The sequence below is a fragment of the Pollicipes pollicipes genome, unplaced genomic scaffold (genome assembly GCF_011947565.3).
Source record: "Pollicipes pollicipes isolate AB1234 unplaced genomic scaffold, Ppol_2.1 Scaffold_4002;HRSCAF=4701_pilon_pilon_pilon, whole genome shotgun sequence".
Classification (NCBI taxonomy): domain Eukaryota; kingdom Metazoa; phylum Arthropoda; class Thecostraca; order Pollicipedomorpha; family Pollicipedidae; genus Pollicipes; species Pollicipes pollicipes.
The window spans coordinates 46236022-46254111 of NW_023596420.1; the positions used below are offsets into that span (position 1 = coordinate 46236022).

General features: G+C 50.2%; 1 protein-coding gene across 1 annotated transcript; it reads right to left on the minus strand.

Annotated features, from left to right (window-relative positions):
• Nucleotides 1-3617: 3617 nt before the first annotated feature.
• On the minus strand, nt 3618-9783 carry LOC119094584 (doublesex and mab-3 related transcription factor 3, truncated). Its single transcript, XM_037217646.1, has 5 exons — nt 9779-9783; nt 8605-8686; nt 8255-8429; nt 4984-5127; nt 3618-4302 (listed from the first exon to the last, which is right to left on the minus strand). Exons 1-5 carry the CDS (start codon nt 9781-9783, stop codon nt 4205-4207), a joined length of 504 nt encoding a protein of 167 aa, XP_037073541.1. The 3' UTR covers nt 3618-4204.
• Between the last annotated feature and the right edge of the window lie 8307 nt (nt 9784-18090).

Below are 18090 nucleotides of genomic sequence, written 5' to 3' on the forward strand. Positions count from 1 at the left end.
CTTGTGCATCCGCTGTCTCGTTTCCACGTATATTACTATGGCTTGGGATCCAGAGGACAATGATTATACTGCCCATTTCAATAAGCTGACTGACCGTCTCTAGTAAATGGATCACGATCGGGTTTTCAGAAGTCGGATTTCCCAGGGCTGTTATAATGGACAAGGAGTCTGTGCATATAACACATTTGAGGATGCGATTTGTATGTGTATAATTCAGAGCCTGTAATACTGCGAATCCTTCAGCTATAAATATCGAACAAAGTTCAGGAAGTTTAAATTTTTGACGTCTTTCACCGTGGACAAAAGCACATCCAACTCCGTCTGCACTTTTTGCTCCATCGGTAAATATGAACTCGTATTCTGTATACCTGCTTCTCAAATCATTAAACTCACATTGAATTTGCACTTCATCTAGCGTTCTCTTGCTCCTGTTAGTTAACTTTATCAACGTACATTTACGTAATCTCCATGGCGGAACGACGCTGCGTTTTAAGGTCACCTCTTCTGGGAAATCGAATCCTGTTTCATGGCACATATCAAGTATTCTCTCATATAGCGGGAAACCAGAAATCCTTTTCATATATCCAGTCTCTACCTCATGTAACGCAGCCTCATTGGCCATAAGTTTTCTGCATGGATGATCCTCTCGACTTAGTATCTTCAGGGAATAACGGAGAGACAAGTCGCATCTCCTCAGTCTCAAGGGAAGTATGTCTGCTTCAACCATCAATGGTAAAATGGGCGAAGTTCTAAAGGCTCCAGTAGCAATTCTAATGCATTCATTTTGAATAACATCAATCATTTCCACTGCCTTGTTACGGGGACCATCAAAAACTTGGCATGCGTACTCTAATATCGGTCTTATCATGGCTTTGTATATTCTCAATAGTGTAGAACGATCTGCGCCACAGCCTTTTCCAGATAAACATTTTAATATTGATATCCTTTTGACAGCTTTTGTTTTAATGTACTGCATCATCGTGTTTAAGTTCAGCCTAGAGTCCAGCATCACTCCCAAAAACTTGACGGTGTCGGTGTATGTTAACGGCTGGTTATATATATGTAAGTTAGGTATGTTCGTCATCTCTCTTGCCTTCATATACCTTCGAAATACAATTGCGTTGCATTTGTGAGGTGAGAAAAGGAAACCCCACCGATCAGCCCATGCACTCACATGGTTCAACGCCCCCTGCATTTTATTAACTAGATGAAAAATTCTCCTTCCCTGCACCCATAGAGAGCAATCGTCAGCGTACAGCGCTCGGGACACTTCACTCGGGACATTTCCACACACGTCATCAATCATGATGTTAAACAATATCGGGGATATAACTCCTCCTTGGACTAAGCCGTTTTCCTGTTCGAACGTATCCGATAATGTTCCATTGCGCACCTGGAAGGTTCTGTTATCAAGGACAACATTGGAAACGTTAGGGTAGATTAACCATTATTGTCATTTCTGCGTCAAATATGCAAGCAGATCAATTACTATTGTATGGATTATTGAAAATGCTGTTGTGCCTACTATGTTGAATTATGAGTAACAGCCATATATATGGTAATAATAGCTAGAACTATCATTTATGTATATCTATATATATATATATATATATATATATATATATATATATATATATATATATATAGAAATTAATGGGACCAAAACAACATCAGGTTTGTATTGTGCACTACATACACCGTCATTATTGCAACGCATAATGCGACTGACTTACCAAACGGCCGTATCTTGCACGAAAACCGCCAAATTTGATCAAACTGGCCTGTCCATTCAAATTCGTTAAGACTGGCAGGTATTCGCTAGTTCCTGCATTTTATTACAGCAAACAGTGGTGGGGCAGATCAAGATCAGATGGGTTAGCCGCGACTGGAACGAACTGGCGTAACCCTACGGGAACAGGAGAGACAGTGCACAGTGCGTAACGATGAGGGTGGCGATGATGGTGACGCGTGATAACAGCTGAGAACCGCGAAGAAGCATGGAAGGACGCAAGTGGCGAACGCGTGTTACGACGCCTGCAGGGCGAGGTGCTTCCAGCGTCGTACAGCTGATTCCCACCTCTATCCGCTCCGGCTTCCAATGTATGACGTCACCAACGCTTGAGCGATCACACACATCATCTCCCTGATATGCCTGGATATATTTTTCCCGAACACGTACACCATGCGATTCGCCATCCTCTCAAGAGACCACCAGCGCCCGCCCTCCCTCGCGCTGACCGTGAGACATCTACACGGGAATCGTCTGGGTGTGACCTCTCCGGATGCGCCACCGCGCCGCTGTGAGGTCACCGGGCCTCTGCGAGGTCGGTCAGGGCGGCCCCGCCGGCCCACCGCCCAGCCCCTAAACGCCGCTCTCGGGCGAGGGCTCTCGCTGAGGCCGCTCTCCGGCGCCCATCCTCTCCCCGCGGCCGTCCTCCGGCGCCCATCCTCTCCCCACGGCCGTCCTCCGGCGCCCATCCTCTCCCCGCGGCCGTCCTCCGGCGCCCATCCCCTCCCCGCGGCCGTCCTCCGGCGCCCATCCGCGCCGCTGACGCCGGCCGGCGTGCTCCAGTCGGCGGTGCTCCGCGCGCCGCCGCCGGCCAGCGGCCTCGAGCGGTGCTCTCCCCGCTGACAAAGCTGGTGGCACCGACCACCGCCTGGCTCATCATGTAGGGCACGCGCGATTGACCGCTGCTGGTGACGTCAGCTGTGGCGCGGGACGCTCCCCTCTCTCCAGCCGACCGAAGCTGGACGGTCGTGGTCACAGCCGCTTGTAATGCGCGGTTATGGCCACCACTGGAACAGTGTGTTTCAAAGTCGTCCGGCAATGGCATGCACGAGAGAACTGAACATTGTACAGATGGCTGCTCAGTACTCAGTACTCGTGTGGCTATGCCACTGTTCTGTGTTCGCAGCGGTCACAGACATGTGCCCGTATCCTAGGCGCTATCGTATTGTTTTACGCGTTGTCGACGCGGATTTCTAAACACCAAGCCGAACAGCCGAGTTTCTGACGGTCGATCCTGATATCGCAGAGCTCGAGTGATCGGCAACATAAAATTGTGCATGTACAGCACATCTCGGCGGAAGTCTCAGCCGCTCACTTCCAACAATTACTAAACTAGCCCTATTCAGCACCGACTTCAGAAAGTGTGTTGGTAATCTAATGCTCAAAATAACTAAAGAAGTGTGAAAACCTATTAAGGATATTTCGCGAACGTCACAGTCGAGAGCGTACACAAATTATCGTTTGCTTCTGGAAAGATGCTGGCAGCGCTAAAAAAGTAGAAGTCTTCTTCGGAAAGGACGCTCACGAAACATATTTATGTAAGTTCTGGCACACTCGTGTCGTTATTGTGAGTGAGAGGTAACGTATACGTTGCTTAATTCCTACAACAAATTCAGCAACGCGCTTTGCCATCTTCACTTAACAGGTCATTTTTTAAATGGGTGAAATAGTATTGAACTGCGCAAGACTCACTTTTGCATATTTGGGACTCTGGTGTCAATGCCGGATTTGTGAACGACTTGGAAATGGATGTTGTTTGCGGTTGCACGCGTGCCTTCCGTCACTTTGGCGTAAGGGTCGATCGCAAAAATCAGCAACATTTCAGCGTTTCTATTCAGATGTGGTACATGTCTCAACAGAACTAAGACAAGGATGAAAGCAGCTCCATGTCATCATAAGCACCCAGTGACAGCTCACAACAGCGGGGGCTAAGGCCGTTTCATGTGGCACTGTTACAAGTGCCGTTGACATAAGGTGCTATTAGCTGTGCCTGGGGTGCTCACGGAAGTTTGTCCCACCTCAAGCGACCTCTGTGAGCGGCCATCGCTCAGCTCGATCGGCTCTGCACGGCGCCCATCTCTGTATGCCATCTAAACACGTGCGTGTAGGCCATCTACCCACATGTGTGTAGGCCATCTCCCCATGTGAGTATAGGCCATCTCGTGCGTATAGGCCATCTTTCCGTGTGCGTGTAGGTCATCTCCTCACATGCGTGTAGGTTATCTTCCCGTGTGCGTGTAGGCCATCTTCTCATGAGCGCATAGACCATCTACCCACGTGCGCACAGGCCATCTTCCCCCGTGCGTGTAGGCCATCTACCCGAGTGCGTGCAGGCCATCTACCCACGTGTGTATAGGCCATCTTCCCACGTGCGTGTAGGCCATCCTCTCGCTTTCGTGCTGCGGTGGCCAGACGTCAGCCGTAGCCTGGCCGGCAGCCGTTCGTGGTGGCTTTGTCGGCGCACCTCTCTAGCCATGGCCGGCCGGCCATCAGCTGACGCAGCTCCAGCTCAGCTGGCGGCGTGGAGCACACTGTCAGTGGTACAACGCAGGGGTTGAATCCAGAAAACTGGCTTTATCACCGCCCGACGCTGTTGCGTTTTTTCGCCTAGTAATGAAATATTATTTGTTTGTCCGTGAAGTATGGGAACATGCATGTATTTGGTCAGCCGTCAGCGAACGTGATCCAATGTACCCCCTCAGTGAACGCACCAATGGGATGTTTTGTGTTGCCCTTTCGGTGGCATGCTTGCGTAGCGAACTGGTAAGCTCTACACCTGTTTCGTCTTTGAATGATAATATTTTAGCTTTTAAGGTCGTCATATATTGTTTATGGTGTCGCTACTCGCGTTCTAAGAGGGATAGCTCGTGGGTGACTAGTTACCTCGTCAAATGATTCGATGTGGTTTTCAGCAAGAGGCAGAAACTCAAGCATCAAATCCTGCGCCACAACGGACAATAAGCTCTGCACATAGAGAAAGTGGAAACTAATGCAAACGCACGTTCTCGAAAGCACGTTGGTGCTTTACGCAGCAGACTAAAAAAAACTGTAAAAAGCTTGCATGCTCGTGTACCTGTCCTAAACTCGGATGATCATGCATCTTCGTGCCCCTCACCCTACCTCGGATGATCACGCATGCTCATGTCCCTGCCCCTCCCTCTAATGATCATGCACGCCCGTGTCCCTGCCCCTACCTCGGATGATCATCCTGTACGCCGAGAACACGCAGTGCCCGTTGACACGCAGGGCGGCGTAGAAGAGAACTGCTAGTATGTCAGGCGGTCGATAGAGGCGCTGCAGTAGCAGAAGTGCCGCCAGCGGCGTAGGCGGCATCAGCCCTGAAACAGCGGGAAACGCCAGCGAAACTGCCGTCCACAACGCCCAACCTCCGCACAAGAGGTTGGAATTGCCCCTGCTGTATGATGTGCACCTGCTCAGGGAATAAACAAGATAGCGACGGGAGCCCATGCTGCAGAAACGCATCAATATAAACAACAGACCTAACTCCATGAAGTGTGTTATGGTGGGAGCCCGGTAGGGGTGGGGAGGGGGGGGGGGGTATTTTCGAAGAGCTCAAGCGTGTTCTGATTTTGGGGTTGTTTTGCGAGTTCGTGTTGCCCCCAAACACACCAAATTCACACAAGTTTACGGTCATTATTTGAATCACAAAAGTTGCACGCTATATGTACGCAGTGTATACACGACGTGTATATACGCAACGGTACATCTAAGACCATTGCATGCATCACAGCATGTATAAAATGCCAAGGATTTTGTCAGCACTCCTGGTAGCATTGCCGATGGATGTACGTATGCGCACGAATGTGACCTTTGTGCGCTACACAGGCCGGGCTAGCGGAGTGTATGCCCGCCATGCGATTGCTCCCCGGCTCCTCAGACCCGTGCCAACCTCATACGAGCCCCTGTACATGTTCAGCTGTGCGAAACAGAGAGCCTGCACATTAATCATGCATATGAACGGGGCGGGTCTGAGAATCGGTCACGTGACCTTTAAATATCTTATTCTCTCAGCAGTCTACGAGCGCGGCATGCTGGGAATGGACAGCAGCAATGCGAGGCACAATACTGCCGCACTTGCCTGGTCCTAGCAATGCTTCCGTCTAAGATCAGTAGGTTAAATCAGGACTTCTATACTACACGTTTAATGTCCGTTGAGTCAACACCGCACAGCTGAGCAACCAAGATATAGTCGGATCGTTTCTAAAAATCACCTATCACCTAGAAGATCGTTTGCATGCTGCATTGCAAGATACAACGAATATCTGCTGCAGAAACATGGCCGATAGCGTTCTGTTTTGCCTCTAAAAACCCGTCAAATGCCAACAAAATATGATGGAAAGCGATTGGTTTTTAACCACACTGTAAGGAAAAACCGGTGCAGGTGAAAGAGTGCACTTCGATAGCATATTGTGAGGCAGACTTAATCACCTTTGTGCTGTTTTGTGCTGTCTCTGCAATCCTTCTGCATATATGCATGCAGCCTCAATAGTAATAGTTCTGATACATCGAAGCAGTGGAAGGCTGCGTCCAACAAGTGCCCTCCACGATGGTATATACAGAAACTGCGAATTGCCTTGCGTGATGCTACTTAACGTCATGCGTACTTTCTCTAGCAGCAGCACAGACTATGTGTCAGTGGGGCACAAAATCCCAGAACAGGTCGCGGCACTGTCCTACAAGTACGAGAGCAAAGCATGGACCATTGACAAACGTGCAAAGCATTACAAACAGCCTGCCAAGGACAGCAACAACAAAAAAAAAAAACGGAAATCATAGCGAAAGCAACTGATTAGTCATCGTCGCAGTTGGCGTGTATCCGTCGTTCACGTTTGCAAACAGCTCCTCTCTGAAATGTTTGCAGAGCCGGGCAGCCGGGGGTGTTAAACAGACCAGCTCAGCTCAGTGTCGTCTTGCAGGTTGGGCTCACGTGCTGACCTGGTCAGCAGGCCACCCCGACGCCTCTGGCGTACATGTTTCCTGTTATTTGACATCCCGCAGCTCAGTGGTATGCTTTGATTTACAGACGATTGGGCTGATGTGAGCATAATTTTACATGACTGTGGCTTTGGATGGCTGTTTATTCCGTTTTCTGTACTGAGCTGTGAATTGCGTCATTGGTGCCAAGAGACCCGGTCAATGTCCACACTGCCCGGCGACCTACCACTTTGCTGCGGAGCACGAAATCATGTCACTAGATCCGCCGTATCAAATGAAGTAGGGGTGTATTTTCCCATCTATGTTGGGGTTTCATGCCCTGCCCCATCCCTCCCCACCCCAACTAGGGATCCGACCCTTTTCCACCAACTTTGAGAAAAATTAGGCTACAGGAAGAAACTCGTTTTGGGGCATTTTTGGGGGAGAAGTTGCATCAGTGTTTACTGCTCAGCGCCTCCCCCCCCCCTTCCTCCCATACTTATTTTGCGAAATTTCACCCTTGACTGCAACTATGCACGCCGTGGTGTATTCTCGTTGTACTCCAGACATAAGTATACTGTTTGAGCTGCCATGTCGCCGTCAAGAGGAACAGAAGCGTGTGCCAAACTGTCTGCGTGTCTGTTCACATAGGTGATGTAAAACTAATGACCACGTGCTAACGGGTGTCGCGGTGTGTGACGTTTGTCGGAGAATTGGCCTTGTCCCAAGGATGTGACCCATAGGGAAAATAAGAATCTTTTTCGAAACGAGGTTAAGCCAAATTGTCAAAGCGAATGGCCATCAAGTCCTAGTCTGAAGGGAGAGCAAAATTCCAAGATGTTTAAATGCTACAATTTAAGCTGGAGTGTGTTGCATATAGATGTGCAGAATATAATGGAACGATCATTATGTGTATAACGCCTCCACAGGCTGTGAAGGTTTTGAGCTATATTTTGAAGAACCGAACAAAAGTAACGAACTGGACACGTAGTTATGTATTGGATAGTATATTTTCTCTCACGTGCGCCTTGACATTCAGTAATATCGAGGGCCATATCTATGATCTCACAATGGGGAGGGGTGCATTACTAAAAATGCATTAAAACATTAACTTTGCGCAGCGAAACATGTACAGTTTCTTGTGTTATAGAACAGCATCGAATGTTCTCAACTTTCTGATTTTTTCCGGTCTGCCTGAACTTTGCTTAAACTGTGAACATGAAGCCACGCGCATCTCATAAATGTATTCCGTACAGAATACTCATATATATCCCATAAACCAGGTAAGGAACGGATACGTGCACCGTGAGCTACTCTTCGCGTACAACACTGGCAATGTTTGGTTCCCACGGCCGTCCAGTGTACTGGCAACCGAGTATAGCATATGATTTGCCCTGTATATAACTCGTTTGTTCCTGGCAGCGTCATGAGTATTTTATATTCACTCTTAACACGTGTTTCATATTTCATATTCAATGCAATCATATTTCAAAATGCCGGTCACAGATAACTGGGCTGAAATCGCCTTACCGGTTGGCAGGAGCTGTGGGCTGCACTGGTGCTCCCTAGGTGGCGCGCAACCCGCTGACGCAGGCCACGGCCGGGCGCGGCCCCAGCTTCCTCCGGAGTCCTGCTGCGACCGCATGCTCTGGCGGCGCCGCAGCGCCACCTGGGCGGCGGTCACGCGCTGTCGCTGCTCGATCAGCTGGCAGGGCGGGCACCGGCAGCCGGCGTGCGGGCAGAGCCGCTTGTGCCCCCCGCAGCGGCTCGCAGCGACCGTGGTTGCGGCAGCGGGCGCAGAGGGGCTGGCGGCCGCGGCCGGCCGGCGACGGCCGCGGCGCCCCCTGCCGCCGCCGCAGCGCCACCTGGGCGGCCATCACCTGCCGCCGCGCCGCGATCAGACCGCACGGCGCGCACTCGCACTCGCCGAACGGGCACAGTCGCTTGTGGCCCTTGAGCAGGCTGCGGCGGCCGTGGTTGCGGCAGCGGGCGCAGAGCGGGTGACGCGCCGGCAGTCCGGCCGCGCCCTCGCCGCCGCCGCCCTCCATCGGCGCGGGGAGGCCGGCCGGCCGGGCGCGCCGCACTGGCCGTCGCCGCGCCGGACACGCCGCCACCGCCGCCTTGGCCGGATGTAACGCGAAGCGGCCGGTCACCGAGTGTAGCCGCCGGGGGCGTCCGGTGTGGTCAGGCGACCTGCCCCCCCCCCCTCCCCCGCTAGGGTGTCGGGTTGGTCACCTTAGCCGACGATGTCACCATCTGGACTGCACTGAACGTGTCGGCTGTTTGAGGGACTTCTTAGAAATCACGCAAAGCACAAGGCTGTGAGTTACTTGTTGGGCGTTAAGTTATCGCTCTTGGTGCTGCCTGGAATAATCAGCTACTGCTTAAGATATCAGCTGCCTAGCAACTGCCTAGCAGAATTAGCTACTGCTTACCATAATCAACGTTAAGCTGTTTCATTTTAAAGTTGTTCAACCTTTCCGGTTCCGAGCACTTGATCAACCAGTTGGGCTATAGGACTCAGTATGCAGCTTCTTGTATGTTGGAGTCCGTGTTGGAGGCTTGAAGTTTTTCTCTCAAACTACGGAATGTGCGAATCGAGGAACGCGCGGACTAACGTTTCCGAGTATACGCCAGCTTGGTTTACTGCCCACCAACCCTCCCCTGGCTACTACTCCTTCACGTTCACATCTGAGCTAAATATGTGGGAATTTAGTGTCACGATGCCAGCAGCCGGCGTTGAATCAATACCACGATACTAGCAGCCGGCACTGAATTAGTACTACGATACCAGCAGCCGGCGTTGAGTCAGTACCACAATACCAGCAGCCGGCGTTGAATCAATACCACGATACCAGCAGCCGGCGCTGAATCAACACCGCAATACTGGCGGCCGGCACTGAATCAATACCACGATACCAGCAGCCGGCACTGAATCAATATCACGATACCAGTAGCCGGCGCTGAACCAATACCACAATACTAACAGCCAGCACTGAATCAGTACCACGATGCGGTGCAAGGGCCTTTCGGGGTAAGATTTCCTTTACCCACTTCATTCACCGCATATGTGGCAGTTGTATGCACTCGTTACCTAACCATTTGCCTTTATCAGCATTTTATTCCAAATCATGGAAGAGTTGCGATGAAGTTTACACCCAAACAAACTCTTACGCGTTGACATTCACAGAATCAGTATCATATAGCGTAATGTGACTGCAAGAAACGCAAGCATCGTCATGCTACGTTGTCTAATATCGCTTGAATATCCGCTCACCATTGAGAAAAGCGGGTTATCCATATCCTTGCCCAAAGTCATAATTTTCCCGAATTATGTGCCCAACCAAACCCGTTGGGCACCCGTTGGGCACCCAAACCCGTTCGGGAAAATCCCATCACGTGTGGACATCCATGGGTTTACCTAAACCATGAAGTCCTCTAGTACACCGCACCGGCAGTCGACAATGAATCAACATGGGAGGTAACGGAGCGGTGCCTGCGCGGCCTGCGCTGTCGATGCTTGTAACCGGTACCGGAGGACGCATGTCTGCGTTGAGGAGGTGCATTGCAAGCCATTGCACAGAGACAACACAAAAAAACGCATTGATCAGTGTTAGTGATTCTCGTCCCAGCAAAAAGATTCGGCAGGAGTAATGTGATCTTGACTCTGAATATCTACAACCCTCTGTATCAGAGTAACGTTACTCTTACCGAGTCTTTTGGTTAGATACGAAAATCTCTGACACTGGCCAGTGCAACTCCGCTCTGTGTTGTGTCGGCACTAGCGAAACGTTTCTGGGTCTCAGCCGATACTAATAAATGTAAGCCGGGGCCAATAGTTGGCCGGCAGTGAAGGGTTTCTTCTACAGACGTAGCTTTCCTTCCTGCCAACCCTTGTCATCTGGACCAGCCTTCACCTGCTGGTCTTATGCCGGGCCGTGGGCTAGACTTGGCGGGCGTTTGCGAGTTTAGAAACTTCGATACAAGATAAGTGTCTTCGTTGCCTATTTGTCGATGCTAAAACATTAGTGGAACACAATACACAGTCACAACCAATGAAATATCGCAGAAGTACATACTTTTACATTCCTAGCACTGCTCTTAAGGGGTCAAACGGAATTCTGCCCATGACCGACATCGCACGCCAGGAAAAGATCTGCGACAAAATCACAAATTTCGTGCAAAAATTTGAACAAAAAGTTAGCATAAATCAATAGTAAAAAGGAGTGCTCCACATCTGCATGGTGTTTTGAACTAAACTATCTTGACGATTATTTGGTTCAGTTCATAGCCCTGGCCCTCTTCACACTTAAACCCGTCCAGTGTCTGGGCTATGCGCTCTGCTGTGCTGTGTGTCGGGCTGTGCCGACTTTTTTCGGGGAGAGTATTTCAAAGTCACCTAGACATTCATGACGGTGTGATAACGTCATTCAAAGTATGTCACTCTATTGTCCATTCGGTAATCAAAGCCAATCGATTATAATTGTCGAGACGGTGAAATCTGGCGTTCGTGAGCCAGAGCCAGCGAGCCATCCAGAAATTACGGCTGTGAATTGGCTTTCAATCACTGTTGTGCAACGTACGGTGACGTAATCAGACAATGACGTATTGAGGAACATGTTCACTATACAGAAAAATAGAGTCAAGGGGTACAATCCAGAGCAGCCCGTTACAATTAAGAAATAACAGTAGTTATTAGCGAACTTATTTCAGTATATCTGATGCTTACTCCCCTATCTTCAAATGTGGTGCATTCCCTTTAAGGCACTCAGCACTGCCTTACCAAATTTGATAGCCTACTTCAGCATCGTTTTCAGAAATATTTAATAACGTTAGAGAGTGATAAAAGCTTGTTTGTTTCGACATATCATGATGCATCTAATGCGTTTGCTTCGAACGTGAAACATTCCCTTTAAATTGTCGACACCTGACCTATTTGATGTAGTAATAGCTGCGAAACTCGACCTAAACACATCAAGACTGGTATCCTGCTCGGCTTTTGGATGCGCCTCGATTCTGCCCTTTTATCCGCAAATGATACTTTAGAATCGATCCGAATGATGACCAGTTTGAATGTGTGCATGCGCGTGGAGTGTTTACTCAGAGACCCCCGAATGTTTCTCGCGATGGTTATCAGTATGGGCATTTATTAGGTTTTTGAACGACTAATGCTGTGACTAGCATGAAGTTTCACCGTCCCATTCTGCTTCACTTGTTGATGCAGTGTCGTGGATTGTGGCGCATGATGTGCACAACAACTCTGAAGATCTTAATTTTCATGTTAATGACAACAATGAAATGAAAGAGGTCGCACTGGACGAGTTGCTAGCACCTGCGGCTCTTACAACGGTGGGGGGGGGGGGGTTGTGAATCCCTGTAAAACCATGACCCCTGAGCGTTAATGTGACCTCTGCAGCCGCTGGCTTTCCGTAAAAAGGTGTGTAAGGACGTGCGTTGTATTCCCTATCAATAAGGAAAGGAGGCGTCTTAAGCTGGGACATAGAAAATCCTCTCTGTTTTTGGTCACTAGACTACGCATAAAAAATCTGTCTAAATCATCCAAAAATATCGGTATACATAACTGACATGCACATTAAGTCTATTTGTTCCATACAACCTCGACAAAACTTACCCCTTGATCAGAATGGCCAGCCACAATTTACAGCCCACAGAAACGTATCCAGCTGATAGAGGTCGTGTTCAACACTGATTGGTGCTTGACCTACATGCTTGTTTGACCTTGTTTTGGACCTTTTAGCTTCGTTTCGTTTCGTTTGACCACATTGACTGCCGTGACCAGACAATAAAAGGAGTATCATCTAGGCTGTGTGCTCTGAAAAATTGCGTGTCTCCAGCGTCATTAGCAATAAAGATTGCGGGTGCCCTTACATCCAGGACATCCCATTATAGCACCCCATGAGGGGCACGTGCGTAACTGACCGACTTTTATGACTGACCAGCTGCCATTAACGTCGGGCTGCCTCGCCGGTCTATCCGACGTCACTGAAACGTACAAATATGCACCTTGTATGTACAAAGCAGAAAACAGAATGCTGTTTATTGAGTCTTATGGTCTTGATGCAGGCTTTTAGAATGTACCAAGCATTTATAAACATAGGAATCTGGTGCTCTAATATGTAAAATGCATGTTCTGTGTCGAACACTGTATGGTGATCAAGCAGGGCGCGTTAGCACCAGCACCACTACGGGATCCTACGATCATCCATCAACATTCATCCAAACATTTGAGGCACTTGAGATTTGTTCCAGCAGACCTTGCGCCTCTGACGTAGCCAAGAAGAGGACATGGTGCCCCCCCCCCCCCCCCCCCCCAGATACTACCCACATAGATACTACGCAGAAATTCGGTTCCAAATTCACAGGAGTTCGTAGAAAGTTTGACATTCGCACCCTGTATGAGAACAACTGTGTACATGAATGCACTGTGACACACAATATATAAACAGTTAAAATGATACAAGTTTGTTTTACAAACAATGGCGTCTTCATAACTATTTGTAATGTGACAGAATTGGGGACGGGGGGGGGGGGGTCAGAATCCTACCGTTACCATACAACGTCATTCAGCGCTGTAACTTCGAAGCACGTTAGAACTCTGACAGAACACCGTTTGTTTTATTTGATGCTTTTACCAGATTATCACAGATTGCAACTGAAATTGAAACAACACCAGAACGAAGTTGTCGGTGTTGGGAAATGAGACGACGGATTAGTGAGCTGGCTTACGTGGGAGAGCAGGCTCGTAGCCCGTTAACTGCACCCCGCCCCGGACATTTTCCCCGCATTCGCGAGACGTAGCTGGATTTTTCCATTGGTCGTTTCCGCGGCAGCTCCGAAGTCGTCGGGGAGCCAGCTCCTTGAGACGCCAGCGCTGGTTGGTCGAAGACCGCGCCGCCGCCGCCGCTCTGCGTTCTGATTGGCCTGCGGCCGGATCTCGTCCGAGATCAATGTGTCGGAGGACGGTCAACTGATGCATCGACCGGCGGCGACCGGGCGCCACCCACCGCTCTGTCCTCCTCCCAGCCTCTCGCCACCGGTGTGGGGGGATTGAGCGCCATCTAACGCTCTGTCCTCCTAGCTTCTCGCCACCGGATAGAGGAGGGATTGAGCGACACCCAACGCTCTGTCCTCCTAGCTTCTCGCCACCGGTGTGGGGAGGGATTGAGCGTCATCCACCGCTCTGGCCTCCTCTCAGCTCCTTGCCATCGTTCTGCCTTCGGTTCCATCCGTTTCAGTTTTCTTCCTTTTAATCCGTTTCCAGTTCTCTTTATTAAGTGAGCAATAACCAACAGTGATGATTAGCAAGGTGTTGCTTGAACAGAGTAAATAAAGCTTAAACGATAATATGTTGTTTTCTCTGCACCATGATCTTCGTTTGCCCGACGTCAGTTTGTAGCTATCCCTGATCACTGTCGGCAGAAGTACCCAAATGGTCAGATATGTCTTTGGAAATTATTTACCACATTTTTGGCCAGAAAAAGCTACTTTCATGGTCGCATACTGCAAAAGAGTGCCAAACAGGTGGGGTACAATTCTTTGAGTGGCAAAAAGAAATGCTGAAGGTGCCTTAATTTTAGTTGAGGGTGGAATGACAGCAGCCGCACGTTCCATATAAATTACTCCAAAACAACATGGGCGTCTTTTCATATTTAAAAGAAAAATAATACGAGGATGCAGCCCTGTCTGACATCACGAGATCAGTGGCAATGATCAGCTGAGCTGAGTGCATGTGTCTTGCTGTGCTGGTTTGCGAATTGTGAATTGGTTGGATTGTGAGACCTGTGAGTTTGTTCCCCCTCCTCCCACTGTTTTTTGTTGTTGTTGTTTTGACTAGGGTTTACGAAAAGTTTTAAGGTATTCGTTGAAGTAAACGAAATGAACTGAGCTGAGCTGTGTTTGCTGTATGTACAGCCAGCACGTAACGAATGGTGGTACCGACACGAAGCTTCGCCATGGATCTAGCTTGACCCGTTTATCCTTTTGGAAGGAGAGACTGGCCGAGGCATCCGACCTTCCTTCCTCGTGCTCGTCTTATTATGCATTCTCGTGACTGCCCGCTTGTCCGAGGCAAGATGCACCCACGAGGGATGGGTGGTGCTGAAGTGTCCACAGGTGGGTCCCAGTCCCAGCGCCGAGTCCGTACTCCGTATAGGCGTCCCTCTGTAGGCTAAGGTTCGGGGGTGGACCTCCCGGTGCGTGTAGTTTTGTCCCACCGTTATCCCCCTCTCATTCATCCGATAGAAGTTAAATGGTTATTACTGGCCGAAATGACTGTAAACTTAACCGAGCCAAACGAAAAAGCTAAATGGCTATTATTGGCCGAAATGACTGTAAACTAAACGAGCCCAAACCAAAAAGCACGGTCCGATGAACCCGGCGCATCCATAGACACCGTTTTATCAGGAGATTTGTTGCTCCTGATCTTGCATTCCAAAGAGAGCAAAATATTGTTTTTTTGTGAATGATGGGAGGGCTCGCGTGCAGTTCAGATTTCGTTCAATGTTAGGGAGGGGGAGACATCCACACAATTCAGTACGACTACGCTGAGGAAGGCTACCATGGGTAGGGTTCCTGACATATGTCCCCGTGGGTATGACGTCGTTATCGCTGAATGAATGAATGGGCATGTGATCATCCAGCTTCGCTCCTCGGTCACAAACCATCCCAATAAGCAGCAGAGCTCTCTACACAGCTGCAGACGCACAACGCTGCGTACGACCCCACACAACTCGTCAGTGGGCTATTTTGGGTAGAAAACCCAGATGGACAAGCAGCGATGCACGGTACCGGACGATCTTTGCGGAGCTTTGGAGCGGCTTGTGGACGCGATGTGCGGCCGCTGGCTGACGAGCTGGACCAACAGTGGCTCCGGCAGGATAGGACACATTCCCACCGTGCCTGAGGAACGACAACTGGCAGCGCTTGCTTCGATGCGCTGAATGCGCTGCGGCTTGCTTCGCTGGCTAAATAACGCTGCGGCTTGCTTCGCCTGCGCTGAATACGGCTGCGGCTCGTTTTGCTGCTCGGTTTGCTTCTGGCTTTTGCTGGCTGAATACGCTGCTTTCTCTGTGTTTGTTTTTCGTGTTGTCTGTTGCTACCTTGAATATATTCGTACCCTGAAGGACGTGCATGCGATTATACCGGGCCACAAAACTTGATTATCTGTACGTCCATTCATCGTTTGCGAGCAATAACAAAGGGATGGCGGCCGAGCTGACCTTTTGGACTTGAATCAGCTGCCAGCCTAGCGACGAACCGGTAGCGCTGGGGCCAGCCCCAGTCAGTTCCACCCGCAAGCTACCGTCCCCAGATCCCATCGGCCGGAATGTCCGACGGGTCCAGCCACACCCCCGACCCTGCCGTGCGTTTCGCCACCACCCTCCCCGAAACCGAGGCGGGGAAAACGTGTGGCAGCCGCCGCGGTCTGACAGCGAGGCATTGGCGACATTAGCGGCTCCTTTGTCCGCCCATCGGCCGCCAGATAACGTCCAGACACGTAGGCTGATTTATCTTGGCTAATCCTGCCGGTCTGTCACCGGTCGCCATCGATTCTTCGTTAGTGGTCGCGCGGCGCCGCCCAGCAGAGACCAGCCGACGCCGCCGAGGCGGGGCGGAGTCTCGGCAGCGCAGGGAGGGCCTCCGCCAGACGACGCTGGTGAGGGAGCCGGTCAGAGCGGCCGGTCTGATGGGAGCCGGTCAGAACAGGCCGGTATGATGGGAGCCGGTCAGAACAGGCGGTATGATGGGAAGCCGGTTCAGAGCGGCCGTCTGATGGAGCCGGCCAGAGCGGCCGGTCTGATGGGAGCCGGCCAGAACAGGCGGTCTGGGGGAACCGGTCAGAGCGGCCGGTCTGGTGGAAGCCGATCAGAACAGGCAGTCTGGATGGGAGCTGGTCATTCGGAGCAATGTGCTGAGGCTCTCTTGCACGGTAGCATTCTGTAGAAGCTGGCGCAAGCAAGCTGGTCTATGGTCCGTATCGCGAACAAAGTGAGTTGATCGCAAAAATGCATTCATACCAACGACGCACAAATGAGCGTGACGAGATTATTTAGAAACAGCAGTTCCCAGGCATGATCCTCTTGACAACCCGCAGAGGGTTATCAGCCCGGCTGGCCGTCTACCAGATGCATTATTTCATCTCGTTGGTACGCCGACACCGTTCCGGACATTGTTCTGCTGACATGATCAGCGCCAGAACTATCTCTGGGTTTCGACTTACTTATGTAATGCTGCGGCTTTCCGGAGGACCTTGATGCTTTGCTGCGGGCACAACGGGGCGCGGCTTGCTTAAGAGGGCTACAGAGGCGCTTCCGAGCTCATAAATGTGGTAAACCTTGGACGTGAGTTGGGGACATAAGGCGTATTTGCGTGCCAGATCCAGTACATATAAGCTAGTTTTCTGTGGATATTTCCGGATGTTCTTTGGTGAGCCGGTGGATATGAAGTCATACGCTCTGAATTGTATGCTGGGCAGTCGCGTGTGAGAAGAGCCAAAACAGTTTTTGACGTATGGTAAGAATCTGACAGAGTAGCTTCATGGCATTAGCTGCACCTGCCTGGAGAGTTTTTTTTTTGATAATTTTGTTTTGTCATTGAAATACAAATATTGCAACAAATATTCATATGTCATTTCTTATTGTTCTCACTCTTCGTGCAACCCCTTACTTTTTCGCTCTGTCCTGCTGCGGCACCGATAATGTAGTCGTTAAGCTGCGCGTCTGTAAACCAGAGGTGTTGAGGGTTCGATTCCCCGCGATTTTCCACTTCCTGCCTGGCTGGTAGGCAAGAAGCACGCATTATAAAGCCTCGATGGAATACATACACACATTGCTTCTGCTACCATTACGCTCTCGGACTTCTATTCTTAATTATCTTATTTACTAGATGTTGAAACGCCTTTTCCACTCTCTTTAACCAACTATTTGTTCCTCCCATTGTTCCCTTCTTTCCTCTTACCGCACCCCCTCCATTTTGTCTTTCTTTTCGTTCAGTCTTTCGCCTGCTCCCCCCCCCCCTCTCTCTCTCTCTCTCTCTCTCTCTCTCCCTCTCCTCTCTCTCCTCCCTCTCTCTCTCTCTCTCTCTCTCTCTCTCCTCCTCTCCTCTCTCTCTCTCTCTCCTCTCTCTCTCTCTCTCTCTCTCTCTCTCTCTCTCCTCCTCTCTCCCTCATCTCTCTCCTCTCTCTCTCTCTCTCTCGCTATCTCTTCCCCTCTCCACTCTCCTCTCTCCCTATTTTCCCTCCCCCAACTCCCCCTTGCTCTTCCGTCCGTCCCAATCTCCTGATAGTCTATTGCTTCGTTGCATCCTGGAGCTGCTCTCTGCCACGCAGTTTGCCCGTGTTTACCATG